The following is a 14,907-nucleotide window of genomic DNA, read 5'->3' as shown; positions in this document are numbered from 1 at the left end:
GTATATAAAGTGTACTTTCTACTTTTGGTACATAAAGCACTTTTTGATACCCAATACTTTTGTACTTTTACTGTAAAAGTACATTTTTAATTCCGGATTTTTTTACTTGTCTTTATTACAGTATAGAGGGTATGCGCATGACATCATCATACCCGGAAGTTATGCGGGAACGCCTACTGAGTGGCAACGCTAAACTGACTTTACCACTCACTTTGGGGCGCATACTTACAGGTAGTTTAGACTAGTCATTGGTTAGACATGGGTTAAGGTTAGGTTTAGGTGTGCTGCCCCGTGGGAGGTTAGGTTTAGGTGTGCTGCCCCGTGGGAGGCCAAATGATCATTGATAATGACTTTCTGACTCAGCTCTGTGTCTGTGTGCCCACTGGAGAGAACGTTTAGAAATGTCTGAACGATTAGCTGTAATGATAATGAACCTTATGCTATCAGAGACTGTGGTCTTTCTGGCAGAGCTCACAGGAATACTGTATGGTCCTACTGTCAGTAGTCTCAGGTGTGAGAACATTGTGTGTGAGGTTTTTATCTGGTCTTCTATTATCATTCTACAAAAGAAATGATTCATTTTGCAGCCATTCATTCCCGGCATGTGATACCCAATGTGATACCCAATACTTTTGTACTTTTACTGTAAAAGTAAATTTTGAATTCCGGATTTTTTTACTTGACTTTATTACAGTATAGAGGGTATGCGCATGACATCATCATCATACCCGGAAGTTATGCGGGAAAGCCTACTGAGTGGCAACGCTAAACTGACTTTACCACTCACTTTGGGGTGCATACTTAGTTTAGACTAGTCATTGGTTAGACACTTTGCCACTCGATTTGCCACTCGATTTTACATTCACTTTATTCATGCGCATACCCTCTATTGATACTTTTGCTCAAGTACAAAACGTGTGAGTCCTTAAAATTGTGAGTACTTTTTCCACCACTGCCAGTTTCCACTGACCCGTTTGTGCCATCCATCTTTTACTTGACACCCAGAGTGAGGTTACGGTCCGACGGAGCTCCGATCCCTCGCCGAAGGGGCAGCAGCGACACCCACAGCCCCACCAGGGTGGCCGACACCCCGCCCCGGGCCGCCGCCTGCCCCAGCAGCCCCCACAAAGTGCCCGTCAGCAAGGCCCAGAGGATGGAGAGCCCGGAGAAGAGGCGCCAGGGCACGTTCGGAAGCGCCGGCAGCATCAACTACCCGGAGAGGAAGACCTACCCCGAGGGCCACCCGCTGAGGCCCGTGCCGGGAGCCACTCGTCACAGCAGCCTAGGGGACCACAAGTCACTGGAGGCCGAGGCCCTTGCTGAGGTGAGGCTCTCTTATTGATTGATTGATTGATTGATTGATAGCATTGATTCAAAGGTACCGTCGGTAGGGCACAGACAGTCTGTAGTGCTGTCGCCTCACAGCTAGAAGGTCCTGGGTTTGAATCCTGCTGGGGACGCTATGGGCGCTGGGGGCGTGTTCTCTCCTCCGTGTCATCAGTGCCCATACCCGAGGCGGGGTTGGCGAAAGCGACTTTCTGTGTGGAGTTTGCATGTTCTCCCCGTAGGTAGGTAGGTACCCTCACACAAAACATGCAGTAATCCTGGTCTCTAAACTACCTCCCCCTGGCCAGCCTGATGGAGGGGAAAGGAACTGGTCGGAATAACGTGTTCCTTCCACGCGCTACGTCCAACCGGGGAAACTCCCCTCCTGTCAGGTGAAAAGAAGCAGCTTGGACTCCTCATGCATAGAAGGAAGCATGAGGTCAGTCCGCTGCCCCCCAGGTTGGCAGAGGAAGTGTTGCGCCCAGAATTACATTAGATAATTAACACGGTGAAAGAATGGGTTGCAAAATCGTGGGATAAAAATTAATGCAAATTAAGTACCGTCGGTAGATAAATGTATGTCATTCAATGAGCCAGACAGAATTATGTGACTGTTCTGAAACGCCAGCTGCGGGGAAAAAAATAGCCTTGCAGTGGCCAGACGCGAATCTGCCGGTGGCACGAAAAAGTATTGCCTTCGGCAGTGTGATATGAGTCTGGCCAAGAAGCCAGGCTACAAAACAAGGCCAAATGATCATTGATAATGACTTTCTGACTCAGCTCTGTGTCTGTGTGCCCACTGGAGAGAACGTTTAGAAAAATTAATGTCTGAACGATTAGCTGTAATGATAATGAACCTTATGCTATCAGAGACTGTGGTCTCAGGTATACTGCAGTGTTGATTTCGTCGACTAAAACTAAGACGAAAAATGTTTGTCGACTACCTTTTTTCACTGACAAACTACATCAAAACTAAGCCATGATGACTAACACTATGACTAAATATGCTGTCGATTTTGTCAACAAATAAAAACTAGACTAAAATGTTAGGAAGGGACTATAGTGGACAAGAGATCCAGTATAAGTCATTTTACATTTGGTTTGCATGCTGAAAATAGGAGATCTACAAGCTGTAGATATGCTATTGTGTAAAATCAGTGTAAAATCAGCCATTACGACAGCATCAAGGCCCGCCAAAATACATTTTAGTCGACTAAATCACCTGTAGATTTAGTCGACTAAAATCGTATTATATTTAGTCGACTAAAACTAGACTAACACTAAAACATTCTGGGTGACTAAAATGTGACGAAAACTAAATGAAAACTATTCAAGAGACTATGACTAAAACTAAAATGGAAATTTGCTGCCAAAAACAACACAGGTGTACTGTATGGTCCTACTGTCAGTAGTCTCAGGTGTACTGTATGATCCTACTGTCAGTAGTCTCAGGTGTACTGTATGGTCCTACTGTCAGTAGTCTCAGGTGTACTGTATGGTCCTACTGTCAGTAGTCTCAGGTGTGAGAACATTGTGTGTGAGGTTTTTATCTGGTCTTCTCTTATCATTCTACAAAAGAAATGATTCATTTTGCAGCCATTAATCCCCGGCATGTGAGGCAACAAACTAAAAAGAAAAATCAGACCTGTCTGAAGTGAGTGGTACTGTCCATCCATCCATCCATCCACCTTCAACCGCTTATCCGTAGTCTGGTCGCGGGGGAAACAGCTCCACCAGAGTGCTCCAGACTTCCCTCTCCAGAGCAACATTAGTGACTTCCTCCTGGGGGATTCCGAGACGTTCCAAGGCCAGTGAGTCGATGTATTTCCTCCAACTGCGCCTTGGTCTGCCCCGGGGTCTCCTACCAGTGGGACGTGCCTCGAGTGGTACTGTACTGTACTGTACTGTACTGTACTGTACTGTACTGTACTGTACTGTACTGTACTGTACTGTACTGTACTGTACTGTACTGTACTGTACTGCTACAAACCCTCCTCCCTGGCCTGTGTGTGACTGTGTGTCTGTGTGTTAGGCTGTGCAACAGTGACACTTGGTGGTGAACAAAGGCTATAACGCTATTTTCGTGCTCGGACACTTTCATGCTCGGACACACACACACACACACACACACACACACACACACACACACACACACACACACACACATAGCTGTCTATAGGAGTGGTTGCACCACTCAAAAAGGAAAAGCGTGTCTGCAAATGTGTTTGCAAGTGCACAAAAGATGGATTGCAGACATTTTAAAATAGTTCAGCTTGCCGATCTGCATCGTCAGGCTGTGAGCTTGTATATTGGCTATTTAAACTTGATTTTATTTTTATTTTTTTATGTTTTTCAAAATAGTAAAAGATGGCAAAATAGGGCCTGGGCTGTGGCTCAGTGGTCCAGGCACCTTGGCTGGTAATCCAGTCTGGCCGTGTGCCGCGGGTTTGACTCCCGATCCTGACGGCCTTTACAGCATATGTCCCCGATCTCTCTCCCCATTTCCTGTCAGCCTACTGTCTATCCCTCTATTAAAAAAAAAGATCCCTCTATAAAAAAAAAGATAGGGCCCAGAGAAATTGATAGTCGATATCTTCTGTCCCCATATCTCTGGTCTGGAGGCTGCGTTTGGTGAAGTGTGAGACAATCATGGCAGCACAGTCATGGCGAGCGGGTCTGAGGGGTGGGCGAGCACGTCCTGGCTGCCTGACAGCCATGTCTGTCTGTCTGTCTGAGAGCAGCAGCAGCTGGAAGGAACCAGCTGTAAATGTCAGGGCCAGCAGACTGCAGCTGAGACAGACACACCTCTGGGACGTGGTGGGGTCAGGGAGCTGAATAACAAGCTAATGAGCACAGAAGGAAGGCTGTGCGCCACTTTCTTTTCTTTCCATTAGTGCAGTGATTTTCAACCTTTTTGAGTGGAGCAACCACTCCAAGGAACAGCAATGTCCGTGTTAACCTATGTGACTGTTTGTGTGTGACTCATTGACTATGAGTACCAGTAGGGGCGCTGTTGTGCCAGAAACAGAGAGAGAGATAGTGCTGCACTGTTGCCTGCTAATGAGAGAGAGGGGGAGGGAGGGGAAGAGGGGAGGTTTTTACATCAAGGCTCATAGACGCCTTATCAGACGACGTCACACTGATAACAAACGGCATGCGCGCGCATAAAGGCAGCAGAAGAACCCTTCCTCTCATAAGATGCAATGGAAAAGTTCTAACTGCACTCACGTGTACAAAATGCCCCATCAAACTTTCAGATGCTGTTTTTCTCCCAGTGTGGAGGAAGAATGATTAGGATTTTTATTGTGATCTCTCACACTTGAAATATATAATCCTTGGTTTCTGTTGTGTTTGAACAATGCTAGCAATTCAAAACAGTTGTCCTCAAAACCACACCTCCAGTCGCTGTCATAAGAACGGGAGGTGCGCTCATGATCACGGCAGCAGAGCCTATTTGTGCACGGCTGCACGCGCACCTGCAGGCCATCAAATGTAATTTATGCTTCGTCCCGTGATGGTGTCGCGCACGCAGACCTCTACGCTCACAACAGTCGCATCTGTGATGCGATGTGAGCTTGTATATCAGCTGTTCTCTGTGCGCAATACTGTTGGGCTTTGAAGTATAAATGTCTCCTAGGGTGCACCTCACTAGTCAACACACAAGAGGAGGTTGAATGAACTGAAACCAGCGCTCCCCAAAACAATAGGTTTGGAGATCTGTTGAGAATTGATTACATGAAACAGTCACCCGTGCGCCCAGTCCCAATGTTTGTAAACAAATAATTGGTCTATTGTTTATTCTGCATCTGAGCCACGGGTCACCATTTGATGAGATGTAGCCTCTCAGACCCCAAACTTATGTATGTTGTTGTCGTTGGATAAGATTTTGTCCACAATAAGAGACAACAGGCAAACATTGATCAAAATCACAACAATTTAACTCTTGAGACTCCATTTGGTTTCATTTTACGCTCTCAAGAGTCCACGGCCAAATGTAGGGGTCCTCGACACGAAAGCGTTTGAGGACCGCCGATGTAAACAATAAAATAGTGAGCAATAGCGAGTATTTATTTTCCTTCTGTTTTTCTCCTCAGGACATAGAGAAGACCATGACCACGGCTCTCCACGAGCTGCGCGAGCTGGAGCGTCAGAACAGCGCCAAGCAGGTAGCGTTGATTTGACCAAATATGACCTTTTTTCATCAAGGAAAACTAAATAAAAACTATTATAAAAATTAAGCTACGATGACTAAAACTAAACTAAATATAATTTTTCGTTAACACATAGAAACTATACACAAATGTTTGGGAGGGACTAGTGGAGAAGAGATCAAGTAGAACTAAAAGACAAGTCATTTTAGTCTTGGTTGCATGCTGAAAATTGCAGATCTACAAGCTCACAACACGTCGCTCTACGACGCGTTGTGAGCTTCTAGATCGGCTGTTTTCAGCATGCAACCAAGACTAAAATCAACCATTACGACGCCATCAAGGCCCGCCAAAATACATTTTAGTCGACTAAATCAACTGTAGATTTAGTTGACTAAAATCTTATGATATTATGACTATATATTTCAACTAAAATTAGACTTTAACACTAAAACATTTCAGGTGACTAAAAAAAACCTAAAGACTATGACTTAAAAAACCTAAATCAAACTTTTGCTGTCCAAAAAAAAAACCCCACTGCCAAGCAGGCCCCCGACGTGGTCCTGGACACACTCCTGGAGCCCGCCATGAAGCAGCACCCTGTGGCGGCAGGAGGGGGAGGCGGGGGAGGAGGGGGCTCGGAGCCCGGCAGCCCACTGCACACCATCATGATCCGCGACCCGGACGCCGCCATGCGCCGCAGCAGCAGCTCCACCACGGAGATGATGACCACCTTCAAGCCGGCGCTGTCCGCCCGCCTGGCGGGCGCTCAGCTCCGCCCTCCGCCCATGAGGCCGGTGCGCCCGGCGCCCCTGCTGTCGTCCGGCCTCCCCCCCGGCCCCGCCCCCCACCACACCCACCACCATCGCTCCAGCAGCTCCAGCTCCTCGGGGGTGGGCAGCCCCGCCGTCACGCCCACCGAAAAGATGTTCCCGAGCAGCGGCGCTGGCACCGGGGTGGTGGCGGCGGCGGTCGCTGCTGCTGCGGCCGCAGCCGCCGCCGCCGGTGGGAACGCTGCCAACGGCGCCGCGGGCGAGAAGTCTGGTACCATGTAGCGAAGGTGGAAGCTATAGCGAGGGAAGCGGTTTTCACGCGCACGCACACACACACACACACACAGTAAACACCCCAGTGTTATTTTAACCTGTAAGGGTCCCAATTTGGGTCCATTTCTTATTTTTTTCTTTTTTAACGCTGCCGAGAGTCGATTCAGTGGTTCTCAAAGTGTTGGTCCGGGCGGGCACTCAGGAGTCCTGGCTTGGGAGGGTTCCAGTGGGTCCCCACCACCCAAATTGTTTAATCAAAATCTAGTTCAAATCTATTTTATATACCTCGGCTATTTTGAACAAATGTTTGAAAAATTAAGTGAATTATGTGGAATCGTGTTTTAACATTTGAACATTTTAGACCCACGCAAAACTATTTTAAGATGTGGGATGGCCGCGGGGCCACATATATATATATATATATATCAATCTGGGGGTTTGACCCACTTGGTTTAATTAACACTGAGGATTTGGCTGTGCAGAGCGAGATGAAAGCATTGTGTGAAACGGGAGCTACTGGTGTGTGGAAAAGCAGCCGTTTATTCTCTCTCTCTCTCTCTCTCTCTCTCTCTCTCTCTCTCTCCGTTTTGATTGAACTCTATGAATTCAGGAAGCTCCTCAAGTGAGCCCCGTTGTTACCATGGTGACAGAGCAGCCAGAGAAAGCTGCATGGGTTTGATAACGTATCAACCTCAGCCCTCCGTGAAGCTTGATTTAAATGCAGCCGTGCAGAGTACGAGTAGAATTAACCTCAAAAGATGAGAAATAAAAAAATCAGTTTTTACCTCAGGATGAACATGAAATCCTACACGTTTGGCCGGCTTCTTCTTTCAGACTTAACGTCGAACGAACGCAAGAGAAGCAATATTTTTTTTTGGTATTACTTTTCACCCTGCACTGGTGGCTACCGTCCTAGATGATGCTTCAGCCAACCATGCTGGTATGAACCCCCTCATCTGGACCCACTTGGAACACTCAGTCTATATACTAGGACAGGGATCTTCCACAGGGGGTCCGTGTCGTGTGGGGAGTCGGACACCCCCCCCCTGGGGTGCATAACGTTGGTTTAGACATACTAACAGTCCGACAGGCATTCGTTTCGACAACACCGTCGCTCCCGACATGCGCTGCCGGTTACAACTAACCCGTGGCCGGGTTAAAACTCACCCGTGGCTCCCTACAATACATGCACGGCAGGTTAAAACTAACCCATGGCAGGTTAAAACTAACCTGTGGGTCCCGACATGCATGGCAGCTTACAACTAACCCGTGACGGGTTAAAACGAACCCGTGGCTTGCTGTGAGGTTAGGTTTAGGGTGTCGGACTCATGACTGTAGCACTGTTAGTATGTCGGACCAAACACATGCACCCAGGGACCCCTTAGGGGGTCCTCAGAGTTACTAAAATAGCCGAATATATGCCTCGGCTCGCGCTGTGAGGTGTTTGTATATGTATAGTATAGTGAGTGGGGCCCTGCTCAGCTAATGGGTCCTTGGGCTGAAGAACATTGAAGATCCCTGCTCTAGGAGACTGTGTGTGTCCATGCATGGCAAGTTGGGACGTCTGGGCTGTACACAAAACACTTACTTGAAGTTGTCACGCCCATCTGTAGCATACTGTAAGTGATCTTCAGCAAAAAGTAGCAACCTGAGAACATTAATATAAACTCCTGAATGCAGGGTATGGAGAAAATGAAATGTCATCACCATTGACACATTGTCACACAGGTGGGCCATTTTGCTCCTTGTATCATTGCGTCTCGGTTTCCCCAGCGTCAGAGTATAACATACTGTAGCAGCAAAATGGCAGTCATTTTGGATATGGCCAATTATTATTAAGGATCCCCTCTGCGACAGGAGAACCGGTAATGGTTTTGGGACGCCATTTCATCTGTCATGGCTTTTGATTCAATCTTCTCCTTTAGTTAACAAGGTCAGCGTTACTCACTGCAAATCACCTGAACTTTAATTGTCACAACAACAATGACGACTTAGTGCCGCTTCAGAATTCATTCCAGGAGGAACCACCCGTAATACTTACGGTATTGTCCATCCTACTTGGTTACTGAAATTGCTGTTGTGTTATTTTGATGTTATGCATCTGGTCAACACTTGGGGGGTCACACATAAATGGAGATTATGTGGTCATTTGGAATGGGACTGACCTATAGGTGAATAAAGCCTGCTTTATTCTCTGTGGTGTGACACAGACGTACCATGAAGTATACGTTAGCCGTTGGTAGGCAGAAGAACTGTGACCATTATTATTGTTGCATCCTCAACCATCACTTGGACTGTGGGGAGGATTTATGTCTGTGTCTTTAGAATGTGTCTATAATAACCTGTACATGAAATGCAAGAAAACTAATGTAACAACTGATTGTAGGAATACTGTGGTAAAGAAAACAATGTAGTTAAAACTTGTACATAATTTATTTGTAGGTTGTGTTATTTTTTTGTCTGTTTTTTTTTTTTTTTTTGTCTTTTTCAATTAATATTTGTGAGTGTTAATCCTGTACAGGCCAACAACATGAAACAGGGATAGACCATGAATGGCATTTAAGTTTCAAAGCAACCTAAAAAAATATAAAAATAAAATAAATCCTGTATCATTTCCACCTGCTACAACAATACACAGCAGATACATTCCCTGACTGCGTTGGCGTAAAGATCGCATTCTGTAATTGTACAGTATGATATAAAGCTTGATCGACCACCATTCTACAGTATGTCAAATAGCTGAAAAGCTGAATTTACAGTAACTGTTCCCTTCGTTGTTTTTTTGACCCCATGGCCCTCCTTCAGTTAACTTGTCTGATTTATTGCCATTATATAATATAATGCCATTAGTGCAAAAAAGAAAAAAAAACATTACTGTAGGTTTTCAGCCATTGTTTATTGATCAAAATCTCAAATGTGATACCTAGAGACATGTGACATTCTATTATTGTGGTTTCCTACTCCTTACCTTATTGGCTACTTTTTGCTTCATCTCGTTAGTTGATGGCCCACAGTCTCGTTCATCCTATCTCGTTCAATACTTCCTAGAGAGGTGCTAGCTGAATATCAACGTAATGTTATTATATCTGCTGTAGCTCCTGCCATTCTGAATCGCTCATAGCTCTAGTCCTGCCTCCCAGGCTCTCCGTGCCACAGACCTGTACTCAGCATCCCAAAGAGCCTGCCTGATTCCTCCTGCATGTTTCGAGGCCGTACTATCCGACTTATAATAAGCAATGGCTGTACTGTAGCCTATGTGGTGCCTTGCCTTGGCACAACGCAGATTACTTTTATTATTGGCCTTTTGTATCTAAGAGGAGGGCTTATTCTTTTGGGGGGGGGGGGGGGTGCATTTGGGAATGATGAATGATGCCCTACTAGTGTCGTAGTTACTAAAATATAATTTAGATACAAATCATAATATCAAAACGCCTGAATCAGCAGCTAGTTGAAATAAACATTTGTAGCAGCATGACATGTACACCAACGTGAAAGTTACAGCAGCAACGTTAACTAACACACTGTTCTTATAAGAATAGAGAGCTCAGCACATATACACAGCTGTGGGAATGCCTGTCTAGAGATATACTGTAAGCAATATCATATTTAAATACAGTCATGCAGTACAGTTACAACACCTTCTGGTATTTCTACTCATACCTGATAGCCAGTGGTAATGGAAACCTATCTTGGGCATTATGACGTTGATCTGGAGCTGATACTCCCAACGATTCATTTGAAATAACAGGATCATCTTGCTGTTATCCATCTTCTTCGGTATAGTTGTGTACCCGATGGCAAACTATGACAATAATGTTGCCAAACACAGATTAGCCTATGTCTATTTTACAAAAAAAAGCACGTTTGACTCAAACTGTTTTCACATAGAGATGTTTTAAGCATTTTTATTAATTTACAGTATATATAGTACCCATTGTCTAGGAGGAGTACATTTCAAAGTGCCTTTTGTGCACAACATCCGTTTTTATTGGACTTTTATATTTACCCTTGTGCGTTTTTTTTTAAACTGCAGTATGTTGTCTCTTAGTTGTCATGTTTGATACAAACATGTTTTTCATGATTATTGATTATTTCTCATTTTCCAGTGCTTTTTTTTTGTGATAAACAAACACCCCCCGTGAAATAATCAGTAGTGCATCATTGTAAGAAGAAAACATTTGTTTTTGTTTTTTTTGTCACTTTACAGAGAAATCATCATGGTCTTAATTTTATCAGTTTTTGTTGAAACAGAAAGGCCTCACATGATGAAGACGATACTGTACATGCTACTGACACGGTTCAGAGAATCATCTCAGAGTAAAGGTCTCCACACACCGAGCGCAATTTTCTGATTTTTGGCGGCGTTTCTCCATTGGTTTTCCGAAAAATGTGCCCAGTGTGCAACCACCTTAAACGCTTTCATCCCTTATTCCTCTAGCCTGGATCCAGCCCAAAGACCCCGCCCACTCTCTGAGTGGACTGAGTCTCTTGGTCTGGTGTTGCACTGTGAACCTATCATTTCTTCGGTACAAAAATGTATTATCCAATGGTGGTGGGGGTGGGTCTAACAAACAACCAATCAGTCCCGTTTTCAGCATCATCACGCAGCGCAACACACAGAGGAAGGAGGGAAAAACAACACCAATGGCTACTGGTTGAGGGAAATTCTAATCCCCTCCCCCTTGAAATCGCTCAGACAGGAGACAATGTCAGACTGAAGCTTCAAGAAAGCTACAGTCTGATAATCAGGCTATTATTCCTCCACTTCCCCGTGAATCGCCTGTCGCTGTGCTGTGGTTGACCCGTGGCCCATGACACCCGCCCCACCCCCTAAAAAAATAAAATAATAATAATTGCAGTATTGTTGGTATCAACGGGACTGAAACAGTCCTGCATGGTTTATAATAAGGCCCCTGGTCCACTCTCCTTTTTTCTCTTTCTTTTGTCACAAGTGAAGTTCCATTAAGCATTGTGGGTTTTTTTGGTTCATGGAATGTATGCTGATAATATGCGCATTAGTGATATGTGCATTGTTTGTATGTTTATTAATATGACAGAATACAAGCTTCAGCAGAAAGTTACCATAAGAGAGCAGACTGAGTGTGAGGTGTTGTCATACTGTTGATCTTTAAACATTTTGTCTAGTGATGCTGTTTTTTTTATTTTATTTGTTTGTTTTTTTCCTTCATGAGTGTGTGGTTGGTTGGAAACCCTGTGATGTAAACGTACATAATACCACTGTCTGGATGTTGAGAACCCTGTCTAAATAAAAAAACATATTGCTCTATGATCCAATTCTGCTGCGAAATTATGTTTCATATTCTCTCTCTAGGTGGTCCTCAGACCAGCCCTCCATCGTCCCCATCTTCCAGTCATCCCGGTTCTCTCCACATCTGGCCAGCTCATTGGTGCTTTGCGCTCCTGTTATCTTTCGTAGTAGCCTACTAGCCTTGCTGAGCCATGAGGCCCATCTCCTGTTTCTGTAGCGTGAGGCAGCTTGATGTACACCCCCTGGACATGACGCTAGTATGTCGCAGGGACTTACCCCCAATCCAACCCTTGATGCTGAGTGTCAAGCAGGGAGGCACTGGGTCCCATTTTTAAAGTCTTTGGTATGACCCGGCCGGGGATTGAACCCCGACCTCCCAGTCTCAGGGTGGACACTCTAACCACAAGGCCACTGAGCTGGCTATCTTTCATACATCCACATAATGTGGGACGTCCTCGTGACCCTTGCCCGTGTGTTGGTTCCCACAGCACTACTTTGCTGGCTGGCAGCTCTCGATGTCTTTGGCAGTGTCCTGCTATAGTCTCATTCTCCTGGCTGCTATTTTCTGGCTTCATTGGCATTTCATCATACAGATTCTTGTTGGTAACATGTAGTACTCTTGCTGATGTTAACCCATTCAGGACGGGAACCCGTTTTGGTGTTTTAACTAAGCATTATTTAGCTATTGAAAAATAGCAGATCTACAAGCTCATAGCGCGCCACCGAGTGGCGCACTACGAGCTTGTAGGTCTGCTATTTTTGAGAAATCGTGAAAATGTGGCACAAATCTTTGAATATATATTCTTTCAGAAGGCTTTTTATTTATTTCGACGTCAGGCCTTAAGTACTGCACACAACATTCTGGTATAGAGACTTCTGCAGGGTTTGCTTGATGGCTGCATTCACTGCCGTATAGCAGAACAGACTTTACAGTTGGATAGAAGAAGCTGAGTTTGGTTTGACGGGGGAGGTTGGAGTGCCATTCACTGGTGGTTCAGGGCCCTCCGTGCAAGTGCCTTCCTCACTTTAAGATCTTGCTCCGTTGAGTTGACCCATGAGCCCAGCCTGCCAGGTACTCAAGTCCTTTACTTCCTTCAGAGCAGTGCCTTCTGTTGTTGTCAGAGACACTTGTTACGAAAATGGTAAATGGTGCATTTATATAGCGCCTTTATCCAAGGCGCTTTACATAGATTGTGCATTACATTCACCCATTCACACACACATTCATACACTGATGGCGGCGGAAACCATGCAAGGTACCAACCAGCACATCAGGAGCAATTAGGGGTTCAGTGTCTTGCTCAAGGACACTTCGACACTAACTCTGGGGGAGCCCGGGTTCGAGCTGGCGACCTTGAGGTTACCATCCGGAAACTCTACCCCTGAGCCACCGCCGCCCCTTACTTAGTAATATTACATGCATATTCAGTATAAGTAAAATAATTTGTAGGCTAACCTTAAGTTTAAAATGATTCTGAATCAGTAAAAGTTAAGTTTGAAAAACAATGCATGGCAGAGGAAGTTGTGAAAAGCAAATTGTAATTATTTATAATAAACAATACAAATCAAGAGGTGCTTAATTAAGTTACTAAATACTTGAAGCAAATGTAATCGTGAGACTATAGAGAAAAAGTGCTGTAATTCCTAATGTGGCCACATGATGGAGAAACTGCAGCATGGACCACACACAGTAGACTGTTAAAATGTTTGGTTGCAGTTCTTTTTTTAATTATAAATTTAATTAGAAACAAGGGATTGCATTCAAGTTTTATTTCATGTATTGCACCATATTGTAATCTAGACCCACTCTTTAGCATGTGGGTGTCAGATCAACATATGCAATGAATTCTGTACTGGCCTTATATGCAGATAGACTGATCCAATCTTCTCCATGTATGGTTATCCAGGGTTAGATGAGGTCAGTGTCGTGATCTTCATGGAGATGGCCATATATGGTGGCGTGACGTGTCACGAGGCGTGACCATATAAAGGCGTGATGTCACGAGGCGTGACCATATATGGAGGCGTGATGTCATGTGGCGTGACCATATATGGAGCCCGACCAACTTAAATGTATTGCAATCTATTTTGATCCTTTGTGCTTGGTTTCCTTCATATGTAAGAAACGCTTATGATGCTATCTCCTACATCATCATACATCACATTCCATGCTCATGATCAAATCATCACAAATTTGCTACACACAAACACACAAAGCTGGGCATAGGAGGGGCTAGGGCCCCTAAAAACATTATACAAATAAATAACTTAAGTTTGTCATTGGTTCTAAATATTGTTTTAAATATATTTCCGGTTAATTGTCTCCACCAGGCCGAAGGCATGGGGAGAGAGTATGTTTTGCACTCCGTCCGTCCGTCCGTCCGTCCGTCCGTCCGTCCGTGTGTCCGTCCGTGTGTCCGTCCTTCCGTCTGTGAACAGCTAATCTCCGGCACCGTTAACCCGGTCGATGCCAAATTTTGCACACACTCCCGGGATGCCAACGATGAACCTAAACATTTCCAGAACGGCCTGTTATAGCGCCACCAGGAGGCCGCTTTGTGCAAAAAAAGTTTTTGGACAGTACACCTACAGATTTTGTTCAAACATCTGGACGGGAACCCGTTTTGGTGTTTTAACTAAGCATTATTTAGCTATTGAAAAATAGCAGATCTACAAGCTCATAGCGTGCCACCGAGTGGCGCACTACGATTTCTCAGACTCCATCCTGATTGGCTAAGATTGGCTTCCAAAGTTCGCAGGAGTGCTCAGTTTCAAACAAATTGCTGCAAATCATGAACACACCGTGTGATTTTCGTGAAATTGTGCACGCACATTCCCACTAGGCCGAGGAAGAAATGCCACATGAACATTTGCAACTCAACCTCATGGTGGCGCTATAACTCGCCGAAAAGTGTTTTTTTTCCTCTAACTGCACGGATCTGTGGATAACTTTGTATGCCAACTCCCTAGAGGCCAAGGAAAAACCTTTGCCTGGAATTTTTCACATCTGCTCTTTATAGCGCCACCAGGAGGCCGAGATATGTAAAACACATTTTCTAATATTACTCCTTCAGATTTTATCCAAATTTCACGCAAATCGGTACACAGCGTGCATATT

General features: G+C 44.9%; 1 protein-coding gene across 2 annotated transcripts in view; it reads left to right on the top strand.

Annotated features, from left to right (window-relative positions):
* The window catches only part of srgap3 (SLIT-ROBO Rho GTPase activating protein 3), a 140,688-nt gene extending 130,917 nt beyond the window's left edge, over positions 1-9,771 (top strand). For both annotated transcript variants that reach the window (XM_079510060.1, XM_079510061.1), the window contains 3 exons: positions 1,006-1,324; positions 5,421-5,492; positions 6,023-9,771. In XM_079510060.1, coding sequence (XP_079366186.1) covers positions 1,006-1,324; positions 5,421-5,492; positions 6,023-6,529 — 898 coding nt within the window. In that variant the 3' untranslated portion in view covers positions 6,530-9,771. The remainder of the gene's footprint in view (positions 1-1,005; positions 1,325-5,420; positions 5,493-6,022) is intronic.
* The last annotated feature ends 5,136 nt before the right edge of the window (positions 9,772-14,907 follow it).

Source organism: Electrona antarctica (genome assembly GCF_951216825.1).
Source record: "Electrona antarctica genome assembly, chromosome: 9".
Taxonomy (NCBI): Eukaryota; Metazoa; Chordata; class Actinopteri; order Myctophiformes; family Myctophidae; genus Electrona; species Electrona antarctica.
Note: the sequence above shows the minus strand (reverse complement) of the source record. Positions and strands in the feature narration are given on the sequence as shown.